Source organism: Hoplias malabaricus, chromosome 2 (genome assembly GCF_029633855.1).
Source record: "Hoplias malabaricus isolate fHopMal1 chromosome 2, fHopMal1.hap1, whole genome shotgun sequence".
In the NCBI taxonomy this organism is placed as follows: Eukaryota; Metazoa; Chordata; class Actinopteri; order Characiformes; family Erythrinidae; genus Hoplias; species Hoplias malabaricus.
Genome location: NC_089801.1, coordinates 4,632,002 through 4,643,578, shown reverse-complemented (window position 1 = coordinate 4,643,578; position 11,577 = coordinate 4,632,002). Strand labels below are relative to the sequence as shown.

General features: G+C 41.0%; 1 protein-coding gene across 1 annotated transcript in view; it reads left to right on the top strand.

Annotated features, from left to right (window-relative positions):
- Nucleotides 1-304: 304 nt before the first annotated feature.
- rela (v-rel avian reticuloendotheliosis viral oncogene homolog A) overlaps nt 305-11,577 on the top strand; it is a 29,034-nt gene continuing 17,761 nt past the window's right edge. The window contains exons 1-3 of the mRNA XM_066650785.1: nt 305-447; nt 5,364-5,399; nt 5,669-5,805. Coding sequence (XP_066506882.1) covers nt 441-447; nt 5,364-5,399; nt 5,669-5,805 — 180 coding nt within the window. The 5' untranslated portion in view covers nt 305-440. The remainder of the gene's footprint in view (nt 448-5,363; nt 5,400-5,668; nt 5,806-11,577) is intronic.

Below are 11,577 nucleotides of genomic sequence, written 5' to 3'. Positions count from 1 at the left end.
AACACACAAACCTCTGCGCTCCTTTACGCAGCATCACGTCATTCGGGTATTTCCGCAGAAAGTAACTGTGTTCGCCTCTCAAATTGCTCCATGCTTCCTACATAGAGCACGACCCAAAGGGGCTCAAGTACTAGACTTTGCCTCGTGGGCCAAAGAGTGAAGTAAATGTGATACAAATGTAAGAAAATGAACATTTAGTGCACTATTCCGTTTTGAAACCATTGTTTTGATGAACTAAGTTGTGCACTACGTAGGGAGCTTGGCGCCGTTTGTAACGCGCCCCAATGACTGAGAGTAGGTCGGCGGAGCTGGAGGAAGAGAAAAACCTGCGCCCAATACTTTTACTTTTTCCCGAAAATTAAGGAGTAGAAACGGACAGTGCTGGTGTCTATTTGCTCTACAGGCTTTTATCGATCATTTGATTGGGAGTCGGAGCCGAGATGGACGGTAGGTTTGAGAGGAAACGAGAAAGAAATGTTTGTGTTATGTTTGTTGTGTTGTGTCTTCGGGGAAACCCCACCCCCCCCTCCCCATTACACACTAGTTTTGGTTTGATACAGCTTCAGTTCACAGAGCGAAAATGAAGAATAGTGAGCTGTCAAGCTTTCTTAGCAACACAAGCTCAGACTTGGTAAATAAACAGAAGAAAGGTCTGAAAATATTTACAGAGCTGGTTTGTTTCTGTGGCGTTAATTTGTTTTTTAAAACCACTGCATTAGAGAGACACCTGGGGCCTACACTTCACCCTGTAATGAAAAATATTGACAGAGAAGGCCTTGTTCAATCAAACTCACGTTTCTTTTCAGTTAATGAGGGTTAACTGAATTTTACTGTGTATATATAATTATTATAGTCCAGATTTAGTCTTGAATATTTTTTTTTAGAAATAAACAAGCTGTAGTTGAATGTTGTGGACTGTGAATGTGAGCTAAAACCTTATATATTCTGAATTTATCGATATTACATCACTTTAAACTAGTTTTAAATGGATATTTTGCGTATATAAATGAGTAAAATGTCATTTGTATTCATAAAAATCACAAACCAACCAAAACTAACAGCAAAAAAAACGTGTTTACAAGCTTTAAAGGTATTGACTGTGTAGTTTAGATTTGTTGAGGCCTTTATTCTTGGAGATACTCACATTTTTTCACTTGAAATAAGGTTTAGTTGAATGTTATTGTGCATACACAAATGCTTATAGCCTCTATTTAGCTCTAATTATTTTTAGAAAGAAACCCACCAGCTCTAGTTTTATGTTGTTGACTTTGTAGGTGAGCTATAGCCCGATGTAGTAATTTACCAGTGTTTCCTCACATTGAATACACTTTAACTGAATGTTGTTGACAGTGGGGGTTAGATTTGCTGTAGTTTTAGAGATGAATTTATTTATTTTTTTGTGAGAAATTGGTTCCTAACATTTTAAATAAGCTTTCAATGAAGGTTTTTGAGCCTACGGCTTGACTGTAGTCCACATTGAGTCTAGATAATCTTTTAAAACAGGTCTACATTTCCTCACAAGCTTTGTATTTCTGTTGTTAATTAAATGTGTGGATACCGTGGGTGCAGTGTTTTACCGTGAGACACCGAAAGCTGTGCATACAGCAGAACACATTCTTGGAAACATCTGTGTGAATTGTTTAGTCATCGGAACCCCGCCCTTTATTTGGTGACGTCTCAGTTCAAACTTTCAACTCTGGGATGGAGACTGAATCAAATTTTCAATAATCACCATAAGATTAAAACCAACGTCAATGAAAGTGACTCGTATTTGACGACTGTCAAGGGGTGGGCTCTTGAAGGTGACACTGGGAGCAGGAGAAATTGTCCAGTGTTAGGATCTAAGCCACTCGGACGAGGCTCACCTTGTGATGATCCTAAATGCGTCTCCAAAATGGCGGGTCTGTTGGATTGTTCCTGGTGTGCAGTGGTTGGTACCTACCGAACGTGGTCCGAGGATGAGGAAGGACAACTGTTGAACAAGGGAGTGTGAGGGAGTGAAAGATAGCTTGTCTGGCGTGATCCCACAGAAGAGCTGTAGCCTATGGGGCAGTGTAGTTTCAAAGTGGTCAGAGTGCGTTTGCTGACTCCTGTCCACTGCTGACAGCAACTACATTGAACACTGGAGCATGAGAACTGTAACAGAGCAATGAAAGAAGTAAGAAATGGATAATAACCGTTGTTATTCTACAGAGCTACATATACCACACAGTAGTGTTACAAGGAGTTTTAAAACACTGCTGATAACAGACTAACATAGTTCTGATTACAGCACCACAGACTCTTTCCTTCAGCAGATAAATGACCAGCGAGTAGAGCCATGCAACAGGGTGAAACAAATGGATGCATACCTTCAGTGTTCAAGCTACAAATGTGGATACTTACTTATATCCTGCCACTAACATAACACTGAAGATGGAGATACTTAGAACACACACTAATATTTACAAAGCAGACTAAACTAATACTAATTGTTTTGAGAGGCTTTCTGAAATAAAGGTTTGAGTTTGCATTGACCTCTGGTTAAATAACGGTACACACGCATACACCTGACAGTTTTGGCTGAGATACTGGGAGCGGTCTCTCTCTGAAAAATCTCCTCGTGCACATCCCAGACACTTTAATATTGGTTAGGTTCATACGGAGTCAAAAAGATGAGCTTGTAAAGCTATACTCACAGATGTAACGGAGTTTGTAACTGCGTTTGAGCAACAACAAACACGTAAAATTAACATCCGCAAATGTATCAGAATGCACAAATTTAAAACAACAACAATAATAGTTTAAATTCACGAAAAAATGTGGAAAAAATATTTGTAAAGTATGGAAATAATTTTTAAAAGAGGAGAAACGCATTTGTAAATCAAACGTAGTGATTGTGTGAATCAGTGCCTTCTCAAACGGTTGAAAATGTGCCAGAGAAAACATCTCTGAGGTTCCAAATGGGTGGGAGTTTTTGAATGTGGTGGAAAAACTCCACACATTCACCTTCTCTGCTGCTTGTGTGAATCTTTTTTTTTGCAGCTGTGGCTTTTTGACACAGTTTCCACAGCCAATTGATGGACCAATAGGAAAACTTTAGCTGGACCAATCAGATCGTGAGGTTTGTTTAACCAATCAGAAAACTGATTTTTGCTGACATTCACTCACACACTCACACCTACGGACACATTTGAGTCACCAATGCACCTACCAACGTTTTTGGAGTGTGGGAGGAAACCCACGCAGACACAGGGAGAACACACCACACTCCTCACAGACAGTCACCTGGAGGAAACCTACGCAGACACAGAGAGAACACACCACACTCCTCACAGACAGTCACCCGGAGGAAACCTAAGCAGACACAGAGAGAACACACCACACTCCTCACAGACAGTCACCCGGAGGAAACCTACGCAGACACAGAGAGAACACACCACACTCCTCACAGACAGTCACCCGGAGGAAACCTACGCAGACACAGAGAGAACACACCTCTCTCCTCACAGACAGTCACCCGGAGGAAACCCATGCAGACACAGAGAGAACACACCACACTCCTCACAGACAGTCACCCGGAGGAAACCTACGCAGACACAGAGAGAACACACCACACTCCTCACAGACAGTCACCCGGAGGAAACCTACGCAGACACAGAGAGAACACACCACACTCCTCACAGACAGTCACCCGGAGGAAACCTACGCAGACACAGAGAGAACACACCACACTCCTCACAGACAGTCACCCGGAGGAAACCTACGCAGACACAGAGAGAACACACCACACTCCTCACAGACAGTCACCCGGAGGAAACCCACGCAGACACAGAGAGAACACACCACACTCCTCACAGACAGTCACCCGGAGGAAACCTACGCAGACACAGAGAGAACACACCACACTCCTCACAGACAGTCACCCGGAGGAAACCTACGCAGACACAGAGAGAACACACCACACTCCTCACAGACAGTCACCCGGAGGAAACCTACGCAGACACAGAGAGAACACACCACACTCCTCACAGACAGTCACCCGGAGGAAACCCACGCAGACACAGAGAGAACACACCACACTCCTCACAGACAGTCACCCGGAGGAAACCCACGCAGACACAGAGAGAACACACCACACTCCTCACAGACAGTCACCCGGAGGAAACCCACGCAGACACAGGGAGAACACACCACACTCCTCACAGACAGTCACCTGGAGCAGGACTCGAACCCACAACCTCCAGGACCCTGGAGCTGTGTAACTGTGACACTACCAGATGCACCACCGTGCCGTCCTATATTTAATATATATTAATGATATAGTAATTACTAAGTAATTTCAAATATTCAGAAGTGACAAAAAATTAAACATTTGCTTATTTTGTAAACAACAATAACTTATCAAGATTCTTATTTTGTATAAAATAAATAATGTAATATATGTCAGCCACACAAGCATAGTGCAGAAAGTTTACTGTGTCCATATAAACAGCAAACGTAAACAATTATACAAGAAGGAACCTTCACGGTAAATAACAAAACAAATACAGAACAATTGCTCTGCAGAAGCATTACGTAAACAAGTCAGAATTCTTATCACGATATTGATTTTACTTAGCATTTAAAAAATATGACGATATCATCGCGAACGATATATGGGTGCATCAACTGATGTGCTTCCCTTCTTACTCAGATAGCCCCTCCTGCTCTGGAGTAGGGTCAGTCTTGGCTAGGGTTATGCTGCTGATCAAGGATTTGGAAAATCTAAGGCCGTGAATGATACGCTTATTTTGACTTCATAAATAAAAACAGTAGAAATTCAGTAGGCTGCGTTTTGTGCAATCATTCAATTCAGTCATGACTCAGTGCCTTCGTCCCTCAGAGTACTGCCCCAATAGACAGCATTCTAGACACAGCCCTAGTCTCATCAGACCTTGTAACGTTTTTTCATTGCTCTCCGGTCTTTATACTCCTTAGCTCCTTAGTCTTTTATTAGCTTTATTAGCTGTTAAAGCTAATACGTGGTTTTCTAATGGCCGCACAGCTGTGAGTGTTCTCTTCACATTGTGACTGTGGAAATGCTCTTACTTACTTTAAGCATCTCCGATCGTGGCCATTCAGGGCTTCTCTTTAGACCATGTCTCTTCCAATATTGAGTACGTAAATGTTGTTACTTTGCATTCAGATTGAGTACATTTGTTTGCAGCACCAGGGGAGGGGGCGGGGGCGGGGGCATTCCTGCAAACCAAGATAATCTTTTGACCTGTGGTTAGAGCCCCTGGGGCAAAAGGAGTTGCCTAAACCCTGCTGCAGCGATTTCTCCTACGTTGTTAACTCATATCTTGGTCTTCCCTCTCTTTCTCTTTTCTCACATGTTCTAGGATTATTTGCCTGGGCAACGCCCACAATGTCACAAGGTAAGAGATGATTGTTTGTTTGTTTTTACTGGAATTAGTTTTATTAGAAACAGTCTTAGAAACTGTAATAGATTTTAAATGTTGAGGTCTACTTATAGTTACTTTTTTATAAACTGATCCAAGATTTATGGGGTTAAATTTAAGGGATGCTGTACAGTCATTTTTCATTTTGCTGGAGTAGTGAGAGGTTGAATCTGGTATTTTACCTCCTACCTCAGTTTAGAGTTCAGAATTACATTGCAGTGATTTGTACTGTTTTGTCCCCTCAGCCAACCCGTACATAGAGATCATCGAGCAGCCAAAAGCGAGGGGGATGCGGTTCCGTTATAAATGTGAGGGGAGGTCAGCGGGGAGTATTCCAGGAGAAAAAAGCAATGACTCCACCAAAACGCACCCAGCCATCAAGGTACTGCTCTCTCTGTGTAGCTTCTAAACACTGGTTTTTAAAGCCGCTTTATCTGGAAAGGAGAGGAAGGTAGTTTGCCTAAAATATTATTGTGCCTTTTCCACAACACACAATTAAAAATGATTACTGTAGCACATTTCAGCCTCATCTTTACCAACCATATCTGCGCGATACCCTCGGTTACCACAGACAGTCATTTAGAGTTTAGACAACATCTCAACACTATCGATTTCTGTTTTTGTTCGAGTTCTTGTTTTTCTTTTCTTTGCGCTGCCGTATTTTTGAAGTTGGAGGGTTTTTTTGTGTTTCGTTTCTACGTACGTGTAACCCATGCCAGTGTGTTTCATAACATAAAACACTAAAATGCTATATGGTCTCTTTAAACAAAGGAAATGGAATGTTGTCTAGTGCACGAACAAAATAGTGTACTGTCCCTTTAAATACAGCCATTAGAATGTTGTTAAAAATGTCAGTTAGTGTTTATTATTATTATTAAAAAAGACCTAACAAACTGTAGCTCAGTTAATAGACTCCAGATTATTTTGGTGCCTAATTCTAGAGGATTTTAAACAAACAGAAATAGATAGTGAAAGAAGACTGTTCACTTTCAGCGGACCAGTGTTGACCCACTGAGGGCAAAGTTGGAGGTCCAGTAGTGTTTTGCGCAGTGTTTTCTGGGCGGACTGCTGCTGATTAAACAGAATTTTTAGACAAAATGCCACATTTTATCACTTTTCCATTCACAGTCCAATTTACTTTTTTTTCCCTTCATTAGGTTCTTTTTGTTATTCTTTATAAATAAGATTAGTAAATAATTTTAATCAGCACAGTGTCAACATTTTTATCATTTAATCATTTTATACCAGGCTTATACTCATTATTATATTTCTCATAGTTGTTGGTAATATTTGTATTAGTTTATTTTCCAGAATAAAAGTCGTCAAAAAGTCATATACGTCTGCTGCCGTATATGGTGCAATTCTGCTCTCTCTCTTCGCTAATCGCATTGGGTAAAACAATAAAACATAAGATCAAGCCTTAGTAGGGCATTTAAACATCAGTCTTGCAAGAAATCACACATCTAAACAATATTTAAGTATCTCTAACAGTGTTGTAATTCTTTGTGTGCAAAACTGCATGTGGAACACAACACATTTCCATTTTGCGACAGATATTTCCCTCAGTGTAAAAGTTAGCTTAGCGGTTAGCTTCCTTTTCTCTGAGGGGAAAATCTACCGCCATTTTAATCCTTACATGTAGAGTACGGATACCAACACAGGACAAACGTAATCTCATTGTGAACCTCTCAAAACCACTGGATGTGGTAGCAACGGTCTCGTTTGACTGTCACAAGCAGGGGAGGTGGCCGAAGTTAGGGGGCGCTAATAATCTTAGCAGTATTAGCACCTACTTAAACAAAAGCGTTTTTATCTAAAAACATATTTTCTTTCAAAGTCAAGCAAGTCTTGGACATTAATCTACACACATTTGACTCCTGAAAAAATGTTGATTTGAGTGAGTTAAGTACTTCTATTTATTTACAGTTAGCTAAGATTTCCAATATTGTAATTAAAGTGGCTGGAAGGTGGGGTAATTGTTTTTTTGGATTTTTAAGCTGCACTTGAACTGGACTGCTTTACTATCCTCCCAGAGTCCAGTCTTGGTCCTATATAATTGCACATTTAGAGATTTTTTTGGTTTCTTAGCTGTTTTTTTTTTTTTAAGAAACTAAATAGATAAACATTGATTAACCCTTTATGACTTAGATATTACACATATCAAATACAAATACACTAAATCACAAATAGTTGTTGGCTTTGTCTTCCTTGGGGTGGAAAATATTTATATATTTTATATATCTGCCAAGATTAATTAAATCTCTTTAAAGAACCTAGATTTTGATAAAATAGATTTAGACGTCACCCAGTGCTTATGTATATATTCAGAGCTCCTGGTTCATCGTTAAAACTATTGAACCTATTGAGATGTGAAGGGTGGAGAAGATTTTGATAAACACTCAAGTGTTTTTTGAACGTTTGATTTAATTCTACAAACAGTATTTTGCAGCTAGAACAGGAAAACAATATATGCACACCATACACTCACATCTTAGAAACTTTAAGAGGCAGTTAGAGAGAGTTTACCATGTCCTGAGATAAGGAGGTTCCTGTCCTGGTAATTTACTGTAAGTGTAAAGCTGACAAAGGACACACCTGTGACTGTAAGAATGAGAGCGTCAGAAATCAATGCCACTTTGGCTTTCACATGCAGCACATTGTACAACTTTCCCAGGATCTTAACAAACACAGTCTCAGACTGACACACCCTTCACATTGTTGAGTGGAGATTGCTCAGGAGGGTTATATACACCACTTTCTCTGCCATTTTTTTATATCCAGGGAATGTAAACAGATACACAGCACATTGTGGTGCCAGTGTTATGTTGATAACAAAGTGGATGTTTATTGCTGCAATGTGTCTAGGGTGTAATGTTTTTGGAGCCTGGAAGGTCACACATTACGAAACCATTGTATTTATTTCTGCGATGTTGTTTCATGAGTGTGAGGCTCTTCACAGTCCCCAACGTTACTAAAGGAAATGCTGCTGGAAAAATCTAATGTACACTTTCTCCTCTTTACCCCAGATATAGGTCATCAGTCTGGGACTGGGAGCTTCTTAATGTTTTACCTTAAGAGCTTTGAGCTAGAAGAAGCTTATTAGTAGCTGTGTGTTAGTTAATGTAATAGGATTTTATTTTGGATCATTTCCAAAAATATTCTTCAAATATAGTTCAGTTTTCTCAAAGCTTTTTTCTGAATGAGTCATATTCCTCTCCTTTCTTAGACACACCATTGGAGGTTTACGAAAGTACAACACCTCATTTGTTGAGGTTTTTTGTTTTTTTCCCCCCTCATTTGACCTGTCTCTCTCTCTCTCTCTCTGTCTCTCTCTCTGTCTCCTCTCTCTGTCTCTCTCTCTGTCTCTCTCTCTCTCTGTCTCCTCTCTCTCTCTCTCTCTGTCTCCTCTCTCTCTCTCTCTCTGTCTCCTCTCTCTCTCTCTCTCTCTGTCTCCTCTCTCTCTCTCTCTCTCTCTCTCTCTGTCTCCTCTCTCTCTCTCTGTCTCCTCTCTCTCTCTCTCTCTCTCTCTCTCTGTCTCCTCTCTCTCTCTCTCTCTCTCTGTCTCCTCTCTCTCTCTCTGTCTCCTCTCTCTCTCTCTCTCTGTCTCCTCTCTCTCTCTCTCTCTGTGTCTCCTCTCTCTCTCTCTCTCTCTCTCTCTGCCAAATTTCAGAGGAAGTGATTCTTGTGCTGCGAATGCTATTTTAATCAGACGGTGCTGTAACTGGGGTAATAGAAATATGGAAATATTTTTTGCATCTTTCCCACAAGCCTCTTTTATACCATTATGACTGTTCGTGGTTCTTTTCTGCCCCTGGACAGCTGTATTTCAGTCATGGTTGTCTTTGGAGACCATCTTAGAAAGGCTTTAGTGTATGTGTAACAAATGGTAAAAACAACAACATGATTTATAAATGTCCATTACTCGTCCACTAGGACACACCTCACTGAATGCGTAAAAAAATACATTTTAAAAGATTATTCTCCCTGGGGTTGCCTCAGTCATCCAAGGCCCAGAACCCAAGAGAGTCCAGCTCACTTCACTCTCCAGATGGGTGGCCTGGTCCCAAGTAAGCGCTGTGCTATCCAGCTTGAACAGCTGTCAGCTAATGTGACAGATCTGGGCAGGTGACACTCCTCCAGGGTGTCCATTTGTGTACCTTTTGACTAGCACTGTGCTGATTTATAATGCTTGAACTGGCCGAGCCTGATTTATTGCTGATTTACTTCAGCTAAAACCCTTGTGGTTTGTGAAGCTCATGAGCATGAGCTCATTTTTAAGATGTAAACCAGACCCCGTGAGTCGCTGTTTATTATTAGCACATTTAGTTTTGTTGGGTTTAGTAAGCGTCTAAAGTTCACCCTCAGTTTCAGTTGAAAATGGTGACGATCCTCAGATCGGGGGTACAGTGACCTTTTTGAATGTAGAGTGTACATTGGCTTTAGAAGTGTCTGTACCAGAGGTCACTGATAGGGGGATGGTGTTCTGGACCTGGGCTGATTACAAATACAATATTTGTGTTGTTTAATTTGACTTCTATTGTGGTGATTCTGTTTTAACAGGAGTGTATTTTCTAGTATTTACGGTACAGGTATGACACCCACAGACCACTCGCGTGCAATTTAAATATCACGCGAGGCGCATGTTAGCTGATTAGATCTGTGCATTACGATGAGCTCTGTGACACACACAGGGAGTTATAGGGCGGGAAACGACGGTCTGAGAAGGATGCGTCTCAGAGGAAAGATAATTCAAATAGCATGCTCTAAAAAAGAGAAAAGTGGACAGCAGAAACAGAGCTGTGAACCAAGAATGCGTATGTTTCTATTCCTCCACAGACTGTTTGAAAGCAGCATGGTTCTGAGACCGTGGAGATACGCCACAATGAGATACAACATTATTGTTTTCATTTGACGTACGATGATGATATAACTATAGGCTACTTCAGTAAACAGTTTATGGCACTGAATCATAATGCAGGTTAAACACCATGTTCCAGAAATTTGCTTGAGGAAATTTTCTCTGACTAAACCTTAATTAACTTAAATAGCTCTGGGTTCAGCCCTTGCTTCATTTCACTCTCTTTTGGAGGTAGCTTTATCCTCCCTTTCCCGTCGCCCTGCTGCTTGCGTATGCGCTGATCGGAGCACGCTCAGTGCCAGTCACAAGCCCTGGTGGAACAGGAAGGGGTTTGTTGAGAAGGGCATAAGGAATAAAAGCCTGTGCCATGCTGACTGTGTGTCCTCTGTGGAGGAGCCACAGGTGGAACAACAGTGAATGTAATGTGCTACAAACACACTGTCTACAACCTCATCTTGCACAGAACTAAAATAACTAATGTATGTGTGTCTTTTTATTGTCATATACCAGTCAACCATAACATTAACCCCACTTCCTTGTTTCTACACTCTCTCTCTGTTCTCTCAGCTCCACTGATCACACAGGAGCCTTTTTGTCATTCTACATTAACAGAGTGTAGTGTGTCTGTTGCGCAGCATACATTGTTTACCCCCTTCCGTCATGTTCTTCAATGGTCAGGAGTTTCTAAATACCTCAGAGGCACTGATGGAGTTAGAATAGTCCACCAACCAAACGTATTCTGCCAGTGGCGTCCCGTGGACAGTGGTTTAAAACTCGAGCAGCACTGCTATATCTGATCCACTCGTACCAACACGACATACAATGGCACTCCATCACCACGTCTGTCACTGCAGACCCACCCCTCAAGTCGTACCTGCTCTGTACTCTTCTGGGTATGCAACAGACAACAGTCTGTAGCTATAAAACTCCTGTATGGTCAATGGACCTGAGAGAGTGTATAGAGCGGGTGGGCGATATGACCCTAAAATAATATCATGATATTTCTGTGGGAAAAAAAAACTGATTCACTTAAAACAGTGAATAAATAAATACAAATAGATGTTAGAGTGGACTAGAGTCAGTGTCGTTGGGTTGGAGTTAACACTAACACTTTCCTCATCCTCAACGTGATGCTTCTGCTTGAGGTGGTGAAGCAGATTAGTTGTGTTTCCTCTTTTTGTTGTTACATGCTTCTTGCATATCTTGCATATTATCATGTTTCTTTGTACTTCATTTATTTTATAACCAAACCACCTCCACACAATTTTTTTTTTAAAGTTCCTGTCTTTTTGGAAC